General features: G+C 45.1%; 1 protein-coding gene across 1 annotated transcript in view; it reads left to right on the top strand.

The window, feature by feature from the left end:
- The window catches only part of MRPS6 (mitochondrial ribosomal protein S6), a gene marked incomplete at both ends in the record, with an annotated part of 55,623 nt that overhangs the window by 31,517 nt on the left and 3,650 nt on the right, over positions 1 to 20,456 (top strand). Inside the window, one exon of the mRNA XM_080696778.1 lies at positions 12,450 to 12,589. Within this exon, the coding sequence (XP_080552904.1) occupies positions 12,450 to 12,589 (140 nt within the window). The remainder of the gene's footprint in view (positions 1 to 12,449; positions 12,590 to 20,456) is intronic.

Genomic DNA, 20,456 nt, shown 5'->3' with positions numbered 1-20,456 from the left:
CTAACACTGCTGTAGAATGTAAAACCTTGGACTTGGTCAGGGTAAGGGATTGAGGAGGAGGAGTGCTAGACATGGCAGGATCTAGAGAAGTTGAGGAACATCTTGGCTTAGCAGTATGTGAGAATGCAAAGCAGTTGTAAACTCGTAGTCCCATATATTATGTATTCTGTACCTTTAAATTTAAAATAGTTTGTAACAATTTTATGAAAGAATTCTTTTGAAAGTTTCTTTGGCAAAAATAATTTTCATTTATAATTTCATGAAAAATTCCTTTAACTAGTCTAGGTGGAAAGTAGTTCTAGTTGTGTAAATATGTATAATTAGAATTTTCTAATTTCACTGTGAGATTCTCAGACTTTTGAATGGCAAACAGATCAAAAAGTCATGGACTTTTCTGTGGGGTTCTTAAAATGCAAAAAGCTTTACTTTTTTTTTTTTTTTAATACTGACATGCTGCATTGGTGTCAGATGATGGTATGGAATCTGTTTCCCTGTTCCCCTCTGCCATTATTGCTTCAGTTTATAGATTGCCAGCAGAGTTCAGAAGTAGAGCAGGAATTTATCCATTCTTGGCTTAGACATTCATTTTCTGTGTCCAAACCTGTGCTGGCAGTTACAGTATGAACTATGTTAGGCTTCTCAGTGCTTTTCTTTTTCTTTTTCTTTCTTTTTTTGATAAGATGGATATCAAAAATAGTTGCTGTGCAAAAGTTAGTAGTCTTCTTCAAGAAGAAAACCAATTCCTTTTCTAATAATATCCTGTGAAATTGCTTCATTCATTCCTTTGTTTTTAAGCCAAATGTCAGCAGATTACTGCTGCTTTATCTAGTAACTCTGATATGTATTAATGAATTTTTAAAAGATGTCTACATTGAAGTATGTTCTCCCTGGCGTCCTGCCTGTTATGCTTTGTTCAGGTGTTCTGTAAGAGACCAGTCAGTACACTGGGGGTGTGTACTGTGTAAACGTATCATCCCTGTCCAACTGTGGACCAAACGTAATTATAAGTGAACTTGATCAACATTAATTTTGAATGAGTTTTTTATTGTAAACTTGATTTACAGATTTCCCTTTGTTGTCTGTAGCTTTTTTTGTATTAAAGTTTGACTAATCTAGTCCATTTCATTGTGCAATGTTTTAGTTGCAAGCAGAAAGTAGAATTTGGTATAAATCAGGCTACTTGCATATTGAAAGGAAAACTATTGAAACTGTAGATTTAAAATTGTTAACCATTCATGACAATTCTAACCTATTACTGTATACAATCTGGTTTTTTAAATTGTAGACATGTATGATCTTGATTTAATGTGTTTTTTAAAAGTGTTATTGTTGTTTAAAATATGAAAAAATGAAACAAATCTGCTAATGAGTTGTCAGTTTTCATTACTGACTCTGTAAAATACACTGTTCCTTGTGTACTGTGTGTTATTTTGCCAGCTGCTGCATTAGCCTTCAGAAGTATTTGGAAACTTAAGACTACATTTCTTGCAAAGTACATTCCTTTTCTGTGGTATTTTGTCCTGTAACTGAAGTGTAGTAATTATTTTATGGAAATGTTAGCACTTCTGTACCAACTTTGAATAAAATGAAAAATTTACATCACTGTGACTCTTTTCAGTCTGAACATGTCTGTGCCTTGAAATTGACGGTGCTCTGAGTTGAAGATGGGCTCTGGGTGGTTTCCAGGGTCCCTACAGGTTGCTGTCATTTTTAACCTTTGTGAACACTCACTCACAGATGTTGGCTGCAACTAGAATAATAGGTAAAACATGGAGCAAATAAAAATAATCCTTGGTCTTTTAATTTTAATTTTGAAGTAACTTCAAGTTACAGGAAAGTGGTAAGAACAGAAGGAAGACTTTAGAAGTCCTCTTGATCCAGATTCACCAGTAGTTAACACATTGCCACATTTGCTTCATTCCTCAAATCATAGATGGTTTTCTGAACCTTTTGCGACACCACTTGGAGGAATCACAATCATCAAAATCTGGAAAGTAACAGTGATTATTAATTCAAAGACTATTCTAACATGGCTGGTTCCAGTACTGTCTTCCTAGGAACTTTAAAAAAGAAAAAAAGGGTCCAGAAGCTGGTTCATTGCATTTGGCAGTGTCTCTTGTTCCCTTTAATCTGGAGTAGTCCTTTGCCCTTTGTCTCTCCTGGTAGCGATGTTTTTTGGAGTGTTCAGGCCTTCATTTTGTGCATATGCTCCTTGATTGGGATCTGTGTGTCCCCTCATGATGAGATTCGACCGTGCGTGTGTGGCTGGGATACCAGGTAAATGAGGATGTGTCCAGAACCTCACACTGGGGGCGCGTGACCGCCTGCCCTGCTGTTGTCGACATTGACTTTGATCCTCCGTCTGTCAGCTTTCGCCACTGTCAAGTTGCTATTTTCCCCTTTGGTAATAGATGAGTAGGGAGATAGGAAATAGCAAGCTATCCATTCCTTATCAAACTTGAACCTGTAGTTCTTAGCACCCCCTGATAATTCTTGTCTACGTCATGGTAGTGATGATACAAAATGGCCGGGTTTCTTTTTTTTAGGGGGACATACTGAAGTTAAGAGTTTCTCTTTTTCTTATTTTTTCATTTGAATTCCTGGATTATTTTACTCAATGGATTATAATCCATCACTGTTATTTTGCTAAAAGATTCCAGCTTTAGCAGTGGGACCCCCTTTCAGGGTAGCTTTTGTGTTCTTTATCACATGTTTCCATTAGTGTTCTGAGTACTTATTTTCTGGCCCAGCAAAGTATGGTCCCGGATGGCTTATCTTGGCCTTTGCCTGCCCAGTGGGATCAGGTATTTAGTAGGTAATGGTCTGGGGGTGCTCATTGCTAAAGGATGTCATAATTTTGCTCTTTTGGTGTACAGAACCAAGAAATTTTATGTACATATTTACTGATGAGTCCAATTCTAAATCTGCACAAGGTATTTCTTCTTACCCTTTTTTTATTCTGTGTTTGAATTTTCTTCCTCCAGCTGTGAGAAGTCTTCTTTTTTTTTTTTTTTTTTTTTTTGCGAGTCTGATGATGGAACCCAGGGGCTTTCTACCCTCAGACTATACTCCCAGACCTATTTTTATATTTTTATTTGGAAACAGGGTCTCACTAAGTTGCTGAGAGCCTCACTAAGTAGCTGAGGCTGGCTTTGAGCCTGTGAGATCCTCCTGTCTCAGCCTCCCAAGCATTGGGATTACAAGCGTGTGCCACCACGCCTGTCTGAGTTTCTTATTTTATCTCAAGAATTCTTAGAAGTTTGAAGGTGACATTAACTATATTTAACTATATCTTTGACCTTTATGTTTTTCATCTTATTACTGGTTATTTACCCCATATGATGTTAACACATTAGCTTTATTATGCATCTATCTCTCAAAAATTGGTAGTGGTTTGGCCGGGCATGGTGATGCATGCTTGTAATCCCAGCATTTGGGAGGCTGAGACTGGAGGATCGTGGTTTGCGGTCAACATCCGCTACTTAGTGAGGCCTTTTGCACCTCAGTGAGACCCTGTTTCAAAATAAAGAATAAAAAATAGAGTTAGGGGTGTATCTCAGAGGTAGAATGCCCTGGTTTCCATCCTCAGTACTGGGGGTCCGGGGGAGGTATTGGTGCTGTTTTCCTCTTTTCCATGAGGATTGATTTCTTATATTTTATGACTCCCTTCTATCCCTTGTTTCCTTCTAGTTGGATTAAATATAGTTAGCAGCTTTCATTTCTCAACTCATTGACTTAAAGTACCCGTCAAACATGTGTTGGGCACATACTGTTTGCTAGGTTCTTTGCATCCGCAGCATCTTGTAAAGATGAGTAAGGTGTACCCTTGAATGGGTTTAGTTCTGGACAGGCTCCTAAGTGATGACACTTGCACCCATGGGATTACGGAAGAAAGGCACGCTCCAGGATATAGTTAAATCTTGATTAGTATTTTTATTTCTATAAGTCCTTTGTGTTTTTATACCCTTTCTGTTCCCTGCTCTTCATGGTAGAGCAATTTGTTAAACACCTTCCTTCTGCCACTTGAGTTTAAGCACCGCTGCAGTGGCCTTGTTAGATCAGTTGTTCAGTAAGGAATGCAAATCTGACTCTTGCCAGAGCCCATATTTCTAATTCTATCAATGCATATTTTTAAGTGTCTCTTAACCCCCAGCTATTTTTTTCTTTTTTACTAAGCCTTGCCACCAGCGTTTAGAAGATTCATAGGACCCAAATGGAACTTCCTTATCCCTTTTGTCTGTACTGTGTGTCTGTGGTTGATTCTCATCTGGATGAAGGGAATCAGTGCTGTCCCCTTGTACCCTGTGAGAGGTTGAAATAGAAGGCAAAGCCCTGGGACGGAATTGCGCTGAGAACCATCAGCAAGATGGGAGGCTCAGCAATGTCTACATTCGTTTACTTCCTGCTTTAGTGACCAGGCTCCTGCCCATCTTCCCTCCCCATCTTTATTCATCTCTAAGTGCTTCTGAAAGGGGGACAGGAGGGTAGAAATGGGCTTAGTGCTCCGATTGTGAACTTGGGGGTTTCCTCAGATTAGCAAGCATGGGTACCTGGATTTTGGCACTGTTTCCAGCTCATGAAGCAGTATTACCACAAGTGGCCATCAGTCAGGATGGCCATTTCTCCACTTTACATTCATGGAGAGTGCAAGTATTATTGTGAAGAAAAGTGAGCTGTACCTTTAAGCTAGTGCTGCAGAAGATCATCGCTTAAAATCCTTTATAAGGTGCAGTTCAGCCAGTCATTCATCTTTACAGCGATGAGAAACCAACCAGCTTCCAGGAGCATAGACTCTCAAACTTGTTTGGCTTACCACGCCCTGTTCAGGAAAAAAAAATTACCTAGTGCACACCTCTCCCCTCAGAAATCTACCTTCTTTAATAAAGACACAGTAACAGATTTGCTTTTTTTTTTACATATCTGTATTTCATTCCAGCACCTCTTGGGGGTGCGGTGTCACCACTTTGTGTTAGAGTGTAATTCTCAGGTTGGTTTGTAGCCAGGACCTTGAAAACTCTAAGTGCCTGAGATTTTTGGATCCCCAACCCAGTTGAATGGAAATATTGGAGGGTGAGGTGCATCACCTTCAGATGGTGCAAGATATTTAGAAGCATCGTTGCTTTTAAAGCTTCCAGTTAAATTCAGTGTGTGCAGAGGAATGCCATGAGACTGCCTTGTTCCTTAGACTTACTACATCATGAAAGAAGTTACTGGTTCTATGCACATGAGCCCCCAAATGTGTCTCTGACATCTGGCTTCTTTGACTTGAAACTCCAAAAGCAAATTTATTAAATAAGGAACAACACTGCATTATGGTTGACCTACAGAGATACCTAACCTAGGTGCATGTGTAGCTGACATCTGGTAAATTCACGTGGGGCTGTGTCATGTAATCATGATTTCCTTGATCTATGGGTAGTTCTCTATTCATTGCTGGCATTTTAATGCCAGTACTGCTATTGATAGCTCCAGCATGGGCTAGCTGCAGGGCCGCTTGGACCTTTAAGTCTACTTAATAATAATTATAATTATTATTATTGTTATTTGTGGTGCTGGGAGTGAAACCCAGGGGTCTTCTACCTCCAGGCTATACTCCCAGGCCTATTTTATATTTATTTGAAAACAGGGTTTCACTGAGTCGCTGAGAACCTCACTAAGCAGCTGAGGCTGGCTTTGAACCTGTGCGATCCTCCTGTCTCAGCCTCCCAAGCACTGGGATTACAAGCATGCGCCACCACGCCTGGCTAAGTCTACTTTATGACTTAAAGCCATTCTGCCCACCTTATAGCCAAAGTTCCTTTTCTAGTCTTCCCTACTACCTGTTACATTTGCACACTCAGCAAAGTATTACTATGATTGTTTTATTCTGCACTCTTGGCCTAGCAGGACATTAATCTTTTTAATCTGTTTTGAACTGAGATCAGGCGCTGGACCAGTCATCAGACTCCCCCCCGCCCATTTCATCCTTCCATGTTCTTCTTATTTTCATCATGTATCCCAAAGAATACATGTTCACGTTGTGGTTCCCATGACTCTAGAGTTGTGCTCTTGGCTGCATGGCCACAGCCTGGTTAAGCTCCTCTTATGTTCCTTATCACCTTGGCTTTATTGGCCACTTGTGGGGTCAGAACCCAACTGGGCCTCATCCTGTCGAGCCTTTTTGGTCTGCCCTGGTTCTAGGGCCAGTGATCCCTGAGTTCCTGACTTCTAGATTCCAGTTTTTCCTCTTGATTCCCCAGGAGACAAAGTAGTAATAGCAGCTATTGATATCAGTGAACAGGGCTTTTTCAGCAACCTCAGAAAACCATCCACTGTATCTATTATGGTATTGAAAACTTGGGTGGAGTGGAGTCAGTGAGTTCTAAGTATTCAGGTGTAAATATAGGTATTTAGCACAGAATCCACAAATTATGGCAGTTATCTTTAAAAAGAAACTAAGCTGCAGGATGTGGTGGCACACGCTTGTCATCCCTGTGGTTGGGAGGCTGAGACGGGAGGATCGCACAGGTTCGAAGCCAGCCTCAGCTACTTAGTGAGGCTCTCGGCAACTTAGTTAGACCCTGTTTCCAAATAAATATAAAATAGGTCTGGGAGTATAGCCCGGAGGTAGAAAGCCTCTGGGTTCCACCCCCAGTACCACAAAAATAAATAAATAAATAAATAAATAAATAAATAAAATAAAATAAAGCTTGCCCAAAAGAAGTCTGACTTGTTCTGGTATAGGCATTAGGGAAAACAACATGGTGATTCCTCAAAAACTGAAAGATAGAACTATCATATGATCCTACAACCACTCGCTACTGGGTGTATAGCCACAGGGTAGGAAGTTAGTGTATTGAAGATGGATCTTAGCTTCCATGTTGATGCAGCACCATTCACGATAGCCAAGGTGTGGACTCCTCGTCATGTGATACACAGCACTTATCGTCACTTTTACTAGATGCACTCCGGATCTTTTTGAAGTACATCGTCAGTATTAATAGCATTTGATACTACATCGAAACAAGTAGGAAAATACTAGTATTATAATTTGGCTTCAGTATTACAAGTCACCACTCTGGCAGTAAGCACTTGTTTATGAATAGTGGCTTAACGCTGTGTCAGAGGAGGCAGGGATTCCTTGAGAAAAGTTAGGAGGAAGGGCGACTGAGGAAGCAAGAGACCTTCTCAGAAGGTGCAGTGATGTGGACTGCACTGGACTTTAGGAATGCAGTTGTATACAAGATAAACAAAGGCCTTTGCTTTCGTGAACCATATTCTAGTTAGCAAAAGGATGTTTATAGGTCTGTTGCACGTGCTGTTAGAAGTAAATGAGAGAGACTTTTATCAAAATTTGTGTGATCCAGGAGATATTGAGAATTGCAGCATGAATGTTTATGGGAGCCTTGTAGAAACAAAATTGAGAGCCACTAATTTAGCAGAAGAGAAGGAAAAGTCAGTACATTCAAGCAGTTTATCCGAGGTGGTGTATGTCATTAGTGAATGATCTGGGACTGAAATCTGGTTTTCCTCACTCTAGTTCACATTCATTCAATGTTTCTTTTCTTTTTTTTTTTTTTTTTTTGGTGGTACTGGAGTTCCTGGAAGCCCTTCTACCTCCGGGCTACACTCCCAGACCTATTTTTACATTTTCATTTTGGAAACAGGGTCTCCTAAGCCAGCGCGCGCGGCTGGCTCCGAACCTGCGCGATCCTCCTGTCTCCGCCTCCCAAGCGCGGGGATTACAAGCGTGCGCCACCATGCCCGGCAATGTTTCTTTTCTATACCTCTTCCACATGAGCATTTTCAGTACCCCCACCACAATATGCTTTATTAAATTGTTTCATTGACATCTGTGAGATATATAGTAAGTTGGAGGAAAGTCTTTGGGGCACTGCTTTCAGATGGATGGGAGAAGCCCATAGGAAGTACACATTAACTTCTATTAGAAGAGATGTAAGCTTGGCATGGTGGTGCACGCTTGTAATCCCAGCGGGAGGCTGAGACCAGAGGACCGCAGTGCACGGACAGTCTCAGTTACTTAGTGAGGCCTCTGCAACTTACTGAGACCCTGTTTCAAAATAAAGTATAAAAAATAGGGCAGGGGGTGTAGTTCGGAGGATAAATGCCCCTGGGTTCCATCCCCAGACCCCCCCCCCCCAAATCATTTGCTTTCTGTAGACCACATGCTTTTATAAATTGAACATTCTGTTGATGAAGCAGACACCCCCCACCCCCACCCCCACCCCCACCCTGCCTAAGAATTTTGTTTTAATGGATCTACAGGTTTCACCAAATAAGGAAAGTTGAAGTTGGCCACCTGGCTGCTTAGATTAAGATGTTGCGGGTGGGTGGTGAGTTTGTTGCAACAGTCTGGGCCTTGTGGAAGTCGAAGCTGATGCTGTTCATTTGCTGGTGCCCTTGTCTCCCTGGTGACCCATCCTGAAGGAGATTCACTTCGTGTTCCTCAGTCAAAGGCCAGCCTTACAGCTTCGTGGTGCATTTTAGGGCAAGTGGATTGAGGCCCTATCAGTTTCATTCCATTACCGTCTAGAGCAGGGATTGTCTGGATAGTAAATAGTTTAGGCTTTGGGGGCCTTATGGTCTCTTGTTATTACAGATCTGCTTTTAAGCACAAAAGCAGTCATAGATATTACACAAGTGCATGAATTGGCTTTGTTCCAATAAAATTTTATTAGTAAAAACAGGCAGTGAACTGCATCTGGCCCTTCAGCCCTGGTTTGCTAACCTGCCTTATTGAGAGGCAGGTTCTATGGATGGACATGTTAAACAACCCTAATAAACAAGTATTTTTGCTCCTAGTTTTTTTTTTTAATAACTTGAAATTATAGTCAAATGAATGTGACCAAGCAACCTAAAACTTGACCTTGACATACCAAAGTCAGAATATATTTTTATATTTTCCCAAGTTGCATTCTTATTAATCAATTTTTCCTCATTTTTAGACAGATATAAAAAAATTAAAAAACATTTACAAGCTCTTCTGAAGCGGATACTCCCTTTCATACTGTAAACACTTCAGTTGGAATTTAAATAGGATGAGATATTGAGATATATTCCTTTTAATCAAGAAAAACTGAAATTAAAATTCATGATTTAGGTAACTAATCAGAAGACTGTAATCAGCATTGCTTTTTTGTGTCAACCATTCTTTATTTGGATTGACTGTTCATTCACTGTATTACGTTAATTGATAAAATGCTGGGTCAAGAAACAGCACCTTAAATGAAATATCATCCTGCTGTTATTATGAGGCTTCTGCAGAAATATGGAAATGTCTAAAAGACTAAAAGAATTTGGTCTTTGTGTGATTAGAACATACATGTGTGATACTATTATAAGGAGAAATTGTTGTAGATTTTTTTTACCTAGTTAATATTAATAGGAAGACATTTTTGACCCTGATTTGATTGTTTTCAGGAAAATTCTGTTTTATCAAATGATTGGTTAAATATGTAAATGAACATAACATTTCATAGAATTTTCTAAAGTCATTAGTGGGCTACACTATGAAACGAAATTAAGGTTTTTTTCTAAGCTTACTGTTTAGTATATTCATAATGTAATAATATTTGTCAAACAGAAAACTTCCATAGGGGATTTTCTGTGTCACCAGAATGACACGTATGTTGTGCAGTTTTCATTGGATACAAATGAGCTGGTGGGAGGTAGCCTTTCTTCAGCTCCCTCCTCTTCAAGATCTCCTGGATCCCTTCCTTTGAGAGGTCCCTGCCCCAGGCCTTATGGCCCTTCCACTTACTGGCTGTCTTGTAGGTCTCTCAGATAGGTAAACCTTCCACTGTGTGTGTGTGTGTGTGTGTGTGTGTGTGTGTGTGTGTGAGAAGACTGAATATGTGATAATAAAACACTAGGCCAATGTCAGGCCTGAGGCAGTGAGGCAGTGAATCATAGCTACCATTGTTGTTATTTTAGAATCCCCCATTTTATCCAGGGCCCGTTCCCCTGTAACTCTCCACCTGGTTCTTTTCTCTCCGCAAGCACTGCACTCAGACTTGCTCCCCCTCAGGTCTGGCCCTCTCCCCGCCCGCTCTTACACCTCTGCCTTCTGACCTCGCCTTGCTAAGTGCCTGCAGCCACACTGCGGCTCTTTCTTCATCCCTGATCTCAACCCCGTGTTCTGGGGTCTGTGTCTGTCTCTCTCTCTTTTCTTTTCTTTCTTTCTCTCTCTCTCTTTCTTTCTTTCTTCCTTCCTTCCTTTCTTTCTTATTCTTGACAAGGCAGGCTCTGGTTTTTCCTGTTTGTATGCTTTGAATTTGCTTCTCTGTGAGTCCTCTTCAAATACTTGTGCTCCCTGTGGTTGTATTGACCCCCTCTCCACCTCCCCCTCTTCAGTGAGCTCACCTCCTCCCTCTGCTTCCAGTAGCCTTCTAGGCGGGTCACAAGTTTGCATTTCTAAGTCACCTGCGTTCTGAGCGTACAGTCCCATCTTGAGGGTCAGCCGAGGGAGCCATGGATAGTTCAGGCTAGCTGTGCTCTAAACCCACTTCCTCTTTTACTGCCCATAGCTAGTCTCGGGTCTCTGTTACGCCGGTGACGATGCTGTTCAACAGCCCCCAGGTTTTGGCATTGGTATCCTCTTTTGCCACAACTCCCTCTCATTCTCCACATTGTACTAGTTGTATTTTTCAAGTTTATCCTTGTGGATGATCTTTATTTCTTTCACCATTTTTTTTTGTTTGTTTATATGCATAGAAAAACTGTTGCCGTGAAATATGTTCGGTGTGTGAGGGGAGAAATAATTCCCCCAACACAACCACACAAACAGAAAAGCAGAAAAACCACGGGTCCTTGTCCTGAGCTAAGTATAGATAGATACACATTAGCCCGAACTCTTGCTGAAGATTTAAAGAAGTTTATTAAAAAGATAGAAATACAGGAGATAGTTACAGCCCTATGCCATCTAGAGAATGGCACAGGGGGGCAATTGGAGTGAATTTACAAAAAAACCCCAGTATGCTGAGTGTTCTTACCCTGACCAAGTCTGCCGCAGGTCCTTTGATATGTAGACATGTTGCCCTATCTCTTAGCCGGGTTTTCTGCTGTCTCCATCCCAGCCAGATCCACCCCTCGGAGGCAGGGGGTGGGGGCAGCCCTGTCTGGGGCACAGACCTCCACACCTTTTGTTACACTCCCAAGATGTGTTAAATTGCTTCTCTGGGATCTGGGATTTCCTCCCATCCTTGAGGCAGTTTGTCTCTCTTTAGAAATGTAAAAAGACCCTTCTTCCTGACAATCCTGGCTTTCTTTAGTACAAACTATATATTTTCAACATTGGCAATCTTTCCCAATACTAGTACAAAAACATCTGGAAATTCACCAGAATTTTTTTTTTGTGTATGACAATAGGGATTGAACCCTGGGGCATGCTACCTCTGAACTACACCCCTAGCCCTGTTTTTTATTCCTTATTTTGAAATAGTCCCACTAAGTTGCAGAAAGCCTCACTAGGTAGCTGAGCCGGGCTGTGAGTTCACGTTCTTCCTGTCTCAGCCTCCCAAGTACGGGGATTACAAGTGTGCACCACCACACCCTGCTTCACCAGCAGGTTTAGTCTTCTATCTCTGGCTGCTGGGGCTGCATGTTGGTTGGTCTGTTCTGCAGCGGGCCTTTGTCACTTACGTCCTTGTCCCAGCTGCTGTCTTCCTCGTCAGCCGTCCTCTCGTGCTGACCTCGTCCTCTGGGCTCCTGGCTCTTGCTCAGTTCACGCATACTTTTTTGCCCTTTTTCTTTCTCTGGGCGCCTGCTTCTCTGGTTTGTCTCCAGTCTTAATATTCAGGACTCCTGTCAGGTAAGCTTTCTTAATGAAGCCCTTCTCCCAGCTAAATGTGCTGCTGCTTTCTCTGCGAGCTCTCGGTCCCTGTGCCACTCTCTCGCTCTGTCTTCTGGCCTTCCTGTGTGTGTTTTGTGATAAACTTTATTAGATTGTAAGCTCCCTGAGGGCAAGGTGGGTCTTATCCTTCCTCCTTGGGTTACAGTCTTTCCATTTTTCTTTGGGAAACTACTTCTTCCCACTGGCTATGGATTTGGTAGAATGGTCACCTGAGGTGTCTTGACAGTAGGATGCTCTCCTGGAATATGAACTTTGATTCATGAGATACAAGGGCTGACAGTGATTGGCGGCGACGGAGCCCAGCTGAGGTGCTCTGAAGAAGCCATTCATTAACTCCTGCCTCCCAGATCCCTGGAGCTGCTCTGGTCCCTGGTTCTTTGAAGCCTGGTTCTCCAGATTTTACTTCGTGAGCTATCATATCCTTACAATAATTGCCACCCCTCCCCCTTATTTTAAGTTGGCCCAAACCAGTTTCTATTGTTTTTGCCCAAAGATTTCTACCAATAGATCTAGACTCTTAACTAGACTCAGTCATTCTAGTCCTCATATTGATTATGATGGGTTTTTTTCTTCTCTTTAAAAACAAAACAAAAAACAGCCAGAGACTGCTGCTGCTTTGAAACGTACACTAGAAGCCCTGATGGACAGAGGAGCCGTAGTGAGGAACTTGGAAAGCCTGGGTGAGCGCGCACTTCCATATAAGATCACCGCCCACAGTCAGAAGCACCGCACCGGAGGGTAAGTTCTTCACCAAGCACGCAGAATCTCTGGGCTCGGTAGGAATATTGATCAACCGTAGAAACAATCGTAATTTTGTGGTCAGATTCCTATTGTGCCAGGTACCGTTCAGGTATGTATCATAGCACTGTTGTGTATTGCAAGTAGGGTGCGGTTGTCCTGGACCTTGGTAGAGTATAGTCAGAGGGCAAAACAGGCCCTGGGGTAAGCAGCAGCGTATTCACTCTTTATTGTGGGAAGTCTTTTTGCCCACTTGAATCTTCGTTGTCCCTGGCGTTTCTTTAACTTTCCTTCAGAACACCTCAATGAACAGTGTCCACAAGCTCGCACATATTGCACATGTGTAGGTTGCAGAGAAGCAGATATACTTCTGACTAATGTACATAAGCAGAGCCTAATCTACAGGAGAAAAATGGTTTTACCTCTTCTGACTAGTGACTGCAGATTTTTTCTTTTTTTGCAGGTCTGGGGATGGAACCCAGGGGCGTTTGACCTCCGAGCTACACCCCTGCCCTATTTTTTATTCTTTATTTTGAAACAGGGTCTCACTAAGTTAAGTAATGCCTCACTGAGTAGCTGAGGCTGTCTGCAAACCGCGATCCTCTGGTCTCAGCCTCCCAGACGCTAGGATTACAAGCGTGTGCCACCACACCACACCCGGCTTCCGCAGATTTTTTTTTATGCTGGCCTTTTTTTTCCTCACAGGGTATAGTAACTTCCTCAAACATATGGCAAGGATTTGATTCTAGACTAATAACTATCTTTGTAGAAATGTTCTGAAAACAATTTGTAAAGTGGACTTGCTGCTTTTCTAAGCTGCAGTAGTATCATTTTTATACCCATGGTTGGTTTGTTTCTTTCTTTCCTTCTTTCTTTCTTTCCTTTCTTTCTTTTGTGCGTGGTACTAGGGATGGAACCCAGGGGCTTTCTAACCTCTAAGCTACACTTCCAGACCAATTTTTAAATATTTATTTGGAAATAGGGTCTCACTAAGTTGCTGAGAGCCTCAGTAAGGAGCTGAGGCTGGCTTCGAACCTGAGCGATCCTCCAGTCTCAGCCTCCCAGGTACTGGGATTACAAGTATGCACGGCCACACCCGGCGCCCATGGTTTTATTTTGAGAGAATAATCTTCTCACACTGCTGAGTTCTTAGAAGTAGGTGTTACGGCCGGCCATGTTGATGCATGCTTGGAATCCCAGTACTTGGGAGGCTGAGACGGGAGGATCGCAGGTTGGGTGACCAGCCTCAGCTACTTAATGAGGCCTCTACAACTTACTGAGATCCTGTTTCAAAAATAAAGAGAAAGCCAGGTGTGGTGATGCATGCTTGTAATCCCAGCATTTAGGAAGCTGAGACAGGAGGATCATTGTTCACAGATAGCCTCAGGTACTTAGTGAGGACTTCTGCAACTTAATAAAATTTGGTTTCAAAATAAAGAATAAAAAAATAGGGTTAGGGGTAGAATGCCCGTGGATTCCATCCCTAGTACTGCAAAAGAAAGAAAGAAAGAAAGAGAGAAAGAAAGAAAGAAAGAAAGAAAGAAAGAAAGAAAGAAAGAAAGAGGACTGGAGTGTAACTGTAACTGGGAGGTAGAGTGCACCTGCAGTCCATCCCCAGTAACACACACACACACACACACACACACACAGGCATTAGAAGAGTTGGAGATGGGTTTCAGCACAGTGGGAACTGTGCTCCCTTGGCTACTCAGCAGCTCTGTGTGGCCTTGAGCAAGTTGCTTAGCTTCTCAGACTCTATCTTCCTCGGGCACTGGATTCCTGTAGTCACCCTCCATTCGTGGTGTTGTGGGTCAGAGAGCGCCTGGGCAGGCGAGCTCTGGACAGAAGGCTGCCATGGTCCCAGGTCTGGTGGGGGTGTTGGCGGAGCGCGTGGATGGGTAGTCGGCCTTGCACTGAGGCCTTTGTGTTACGCACAGACACAGAAGGGAGGCGCCCAGCACCGTGGGAGGTTCAGGTTTTGCCTTGTTTTTCTGAAACAAGTCAATGGTTGGTGTATATTTACTTAAGGTACTGTTTTTCAAAGTGTAGTTGAAAAATACTAGATGACAGAGATGCTCCTCCCACCAAAAAAAAAAAAAAACAAAAAAAAACCCCAGCACACTGGTGTGTGTGATCAACTGGATGGGCAGCCCCACACACATGGACATAAGTGACAGTGAGGAGTCAGCAGAGCCGTCAGCAAGAGCCCTTCACGTATCAGCTTTGTTTGAGCATGTTTCATTTTGTAACACCTCTTCCTGTTCTCTGGCCCTTTTGGCTAGTGTGTCTGGAGTCACCTGGATAGAGAGTGGAGACTGTTGGTAGGTGTCTGCAGTGGGAGCTTCGGGCTAGGCAGATGATTTGTTGCCCTGACCCGTGCCCTTGTGGTCAAACGGTCATGATTGTGCCCGCCTAGTCTTCATTTGGCATTGTGCATAGCCAAGAAAGTATTGCAGACATTTATTAAGTAGGTTATGTGCCAAGGTACACTAAGTGCTGGAAAGGCACACTTTTTAAAAATGGTTAAAAACAAGGTTTATTTTGGTTATCCATTTGGCATTCAGAATTTGGGCTTATTTTCAACAGCCCTGGAGGCTGTGGCGTGTGCCCGTAATTCTGGTGAGGCCCCGATTTAGAACCTTGATGCTGTTTATAAGAGCTGCAGTATTAGCTGGCTAATGGAGAGAGCCTGGATGCCCTTAGAGACACCATTCACACTTGGGTGCTGTTGGGGTCCCCATGTTCAAGCTTTTACCTTCATGAGGAGACAGGTGTGTCCTTGTTAGATTAGCAGTTCTCAGCACGATTCCTGTGATCAGTGATTGCTGGTGTCAGGGAGTTTTCAGTCTAACTAGGGACTTGGTCAGATCGTGCTGACGTAGGTACCAGCAAAGGGTGTGAGTGAAGGTGCCAGGCAGCAGGAGCCCAGGCTGAGCAGCAGGAGCAGGAAGAGAGGTCCTTGGGTAGGAGAGGTCTGCTGCTTGAGGCCTAGCAGAGCCTCCCCAGAGGAGAAAGGCATGCTTTGGAGGTGGCACCTGGCACTTAATATGCCATGCCTATTTCCAGTTTATGCCAGAAGTAGAAATATAGTTATTATATTCCAAATATTAATATAATATGGTCACTCCCTACTTTAGAAACAAGTTATGTTCCAGAAATGAGACTATAAGTCTGTTTATAACTGGGGACTAGTTTTCTCACTTAACAACTTGATGGTTAAGTATCCACACTGGTCCACAGAAATGTACTTAATTTGTAATCTCTGAGGGGCAATAGAATTGGGTATGCCACTTATATTCAGCTTGGGACCAATTTAAACTTGTTTTTAAAAATTCTTGTCTGGCCCCAGTATGCTGGCACATGCCTGGATTCCCAGGACTTGAGAGGCTGAGACGAAGAATTGCAGGTTTGAGGCCAGCCTCAGCAACTTGGCGAACCTTGTTTCAAACTAAAACATGAAAGGAGCTGGAGGTGTAGCTTGGAAGTAGAAGGCCCCTGGGCTCAATCCCCAGACCCTCCCTACCCACAATGCAAGTGTGTTCCACCTGGCAGGCCTGCTGTGTTCACGTTATCAGGGATGGGGACAGTGTGTACCTTTTACTTACACTGTTTTTCTATTTTCCAAGGAGAGTCACATCCCAAGGCAGTTGTCCCCGCACCCCCACGGTGTGCACTTAGAAACAGGGTGAAGTCGGCCGGCTTTGCCCACTGCTTGGGCCAGGTTGGGTTGGTCGGGACTTTGGGTCTCCTGGGCCAGCTTTCCAGATGGAGGCCTCTGGCCGCACCACCTGTTGTCACTGGGCAGTGTCCCCAAACCACTGGAGCACAGATGCGAGCTGGGGTGGAGAAGGCTGGGAGTGGGCTCTGGATTAAGCCGCCTTGGTGCTCTGCTCTACTCTGGCAAAGGGAGGCGGCGAGCAAGGTTAACTGATTCCTTGCTGCCTAAGAGAGGAGGGCGGCGCATGCGGAGGGGGCAGTGGGCGTCGATACAGAAAGGGCACAGTCCCCCTGCCGGGGCACTACAGCTTCTTGCTTCAGGCTGCATACCACTAGAGGCTCTCTTTCCACTAGATGGGGCTGGACAGAGAGTAATTTCTGTGCAGGAAAGGGAGCCATTGCAAAGCTGGTCCACATTTAGTGTACGTGTTGTCGAGGCTCCTGGGGTGGCCTTGGACTCCTGTGGCTGAGATCGGGCTGCCACTGCCCGGAGGAGCCCTGCAGCAGGGTTGGGGGTCCTATCTCTTCTGCCCCTTCTTTTCCCTTTTCTGCTCTAAATTTTGGGTGGGTGCTTGTTGCTAAGTCCTGCTGGCCTACATACAAGATAGCCTTCTATTTACGGGGAAGCAGGATGATAAAAATAACTGGCTCTATGGTGAATCAGTGGAATTTTACAGACTCGCTCCCCACCGCATCTGCAGCTTACTCTAAGAGTGCTGGCACTGTCCCTGGAGGAGATGGCTTCCACGGTACTTCTCGCGGTAGCTAACGTTTCCATGGTCTTGCGCTTCTCTGCCAGCGTCAGTCAAGGCCCGCAGCCTGACCTTGTTCTTGTGTGTGGGTAGGTGCTCTGCGGCCTGTTTCAAGGAGAAACTCTGGAGGTTTCTTTTAAGTGGCAGTGCCCCAAGTTTGTAAGGATTCTGCAGCAGCCTTACTGGTTTTAAAATGTATGAGACCCAACATGTGTAAAAAGAAAGGGGGCTTTTCTGTGCAGAGGGGACCTTGATTTGAAGGTGCACAATGCCCTTGCTTCCATGAAGCCTGAACCCAGAAAGGTTTAACCAAGACAGCCTGGGAGCTGGCATCCAAACAAATCTGTTTCCTATACTCAAAAAGGCTCCAAGATGCTTCAGGGCTGCAAAGCCCTCCCATCCCCTCGTCCCCCTCCCCTGCTCCCCCACCCACTGGGAGCCACTGAGCGCTTCAGTGGAAATTTCCACTTGTCTGCCAGGGAGAAGGGGAGGGTGTCTGAGAGAATCAGAAACAAAGACTAACTCCAATTCAAGTAAGCTCTTTTTGTAGAATACTTGAAAATCCAGGGTTAAGACAAAAATGCAGTTTTTAAAAATACACCTGTCCCTTTTAAGAATACTGCAATAAAGCAGTTTTTCCTTAACACTTAGGGCCTGGGGCTGGGGTTTGACAGCCCGGGCAGTCTGTACAACCTGTGTCAGGGTGACTGGCGTCTAGGGTCTAGGACTAACCCCTGGGGAGGAGCGGGAGACCTGGGCTGCTGGCCCAGGTGAGAACGCTCCCGTGGGTGGCTGGGGAGGAGCGGGAGACCTGGGCTGCTGGCCCAGGTGAGAACGCTCCCATGGGTGGCTGGGGAGGAGCTGGAGACCTGGGCTGCTGGCCCAGGTGAGAACGCTCCTGTGGGTGGCTGGGGAGGAGCGGGAGACCTGGGCTGCTGGCCCAGGTGAGAACGCTCCTGTGGGTGGCTGGGGAGGAGCGGGAGACCTGGGCTGCTGGCCCAGGTGAGAACGCTCCTGTGGGTGGAGCACTCTTGCTGCACTGTTTCCTGGTGTTGGGCACAGTCTGCCCTGGAAACCACTTCTGTTGGCCTTCAGGTCTCTGTGGAGGTTCAGTCTTCGTAGTATAGAGAGTTTTGTAGTGTGATTCTTAAGTTTAAAGGAGGAGGATAAGTTATCACCTTGAAGAATATGCCGTCAGCCTCTGCCCGGGAAGTGGTTTGCAGTTCTCCAGCTTTTGAACACAGGAATCTAATGAAAAGTGCCCTGGTGCACTGAACCTGTCCGGGCCTCCTGCTTTTGCCTGGTTACCCTCATCTGCTTACTCTTACCTCTGTAGAGTTGGGGACATATGAGACCGTTCTGCCACAAAGAGAGATGCTTCAGGCTTGTGGACGGAGAGATTCTGTGTGTGGTTAGAACCACACATGGAAAAAGACGCTCTAAATGTCCCCAGTGCTGGGCTTCGTGTTCTAGGCGGGACGGTGTAGGCTACCTGCCATGCAGAACCATTTCCCTTGGGCCATACAGCACTTGGTTGGAGGTGCTAGAATGTGTAATGTAGTTAGATTTTAGATTATTGAACTGATTTTTCCAAACTGATCTGTCCACTTACAGGTTCAACCACTGACTGGAATAAAAGTGGAAAACGGGAAGCCAGCTGTCTAGAGTACTTTATTTTCTTGCCGCACTGTCAGCTTTCGGGCATGTCTGGGCAGTTGCAGTGAAGTCATGATTCTAAATGCTTTCACCCTGAATGAGGCTGAGGGAGGAGATAAAGTCCGCATGTGTTAGGACCCCACCTGGTTTTGATTCTGCTCATGTTGGTGAGGGCAAGAAGCACACACTGACATCTCATTGCCGCTCGCAAATCCTCTTGCCCCTCTTCTCTCAGGGCAGGATGAAGGGGGCAAAGGGCTCCTGGACTCCTCTGGAGACACTGAGCCTGCTTAAGTTCAGCTCCTCTGAGTTTCGCCTCCATGTGGACACACGGAGTGGTACTAGGGGAGTTCAGGTTATGCTTGCAACCTCATTCCCATTTTTATAGATCTTGGACCTGGGCTGCCATGGAAAGGGATCCTGAAGTCCCAGAAGCTCCTCAGACCCACAACTCCAAGCAGGCTGAAGGCTGTACCGGGTGTTTCTCTCATGTCTGTAAAAAGCCTCCTCCTCGTCCCACAGGTTGCCTGCAGTTGGCTTGGCCCAACTCGGTGTCCACAGCCCCACGGCATTACCATAGCCTGCGGCAGGAGCGGGAGTCCTGTTGCAGCTGGGGAGTGGGTTTTTGCCAGCTTGGGCTCCTGTGACTTCTCCCGTAACTGCAGGAAGCCTCGTGCCCCCTCGTGTTTTAGCCTCTTCCTGAGGGCTTGCTCACCATCCAGTTGGGTTTGCCCAGATATGTAGGTAGAAAGAATACATACTGAAGGCAGCAGAAATTGGCCAAGGCCCTTCCTGTGTGGAAAGGCCGTGGTGAACCATCAGCCTGTGTGTTTGGACCTCTGAGGCACGTGGAGATCGTTTGGCCTTGACTCAGGAGGACCGCTTGGTTCCCTGGGAGAGACGTGGGCAGTAAGAGGCTCAGCTTTCAGGCCGGCGTGGGGAGTGCAGTAGGATCTGCCCATATCGGAGCCACTTCCCCCTTCTCTTAGATAGTGTTTCCTTTACGTGGAAATTTCCATGGTGTAAGAAGGAGTGTGGGAGTGGAAGCAGACTTTGCCTGTGTTGGCCCCGGGCACAGATCAGCAGTGTGATAGGCCTGGAGTGACTCCATTTGCATGTCGGCCAGCATTCTTGATTAGGTTGGGTGTCGGAGGAGCGTGGTGACTGGTGGGGGAGTTGAAAGGGTCAAGGCAATAGGCTTGGTAGCAATGGGGAGCCTCCAGAAGCTAGTGCCAGTTTAGGATTTGCAGCCTTTGTCTAGGACGGGGCTTTGTTCTTGAGAAGCCTCCAGAGTGCTGGTGCCAGTAGCCAGAGATGTGGTGGGCGGGGGAGGCCCTGAGTTGGGCTTGCCTGTCCATCTGTGACCTGGCAGACCAGCTCCCTCTCTGGCCTTGCTTTTCCTCATATGAAGGGCTACATTGCGCTGTCCTACGGTCCGTTCCAGCACTTAGAGGCTGTGCTTCTGTAACCCGTTTAATCCCAAAGCTGTCAGTGGCTTCTTGAATCCCAGAATCGAAAGGCTTGCTTTGTTTGAGTCCTGGCTGACCATGTAGTGGCTGGTGAGCTCAGGCTAATGACAGAACCTTTCTGAGTCTTCTCTAGTGGCATCACATTGTAGGACTCAGAGGAGGCAATGTGTGGAGTCACACTAGAGGATTCCGGGAGAGAATTAGTTGCTGAGAAAAGGCTTCTGGGCCCAAACCAGCCCAGCCCCATTCCCTGTTCCTCGGCTTCCTTCATTG

This window comes from Muscardinus avellanarius, assembly GCF_963383645.1.
Source record: "Muscardinus avellanarius genome assembly, chromosome: 5".
Classification (NCBI taxonomy): domain Eukaryota; kingdom Metazoa; phylum Chordata; class Mammalia; order Rodentia; family Gliridae; genus Muscardinus; species Muscardinus avellanarius.
This window is presented reverse-complemented; position numbering and strand designations above follow the sequence as displayed.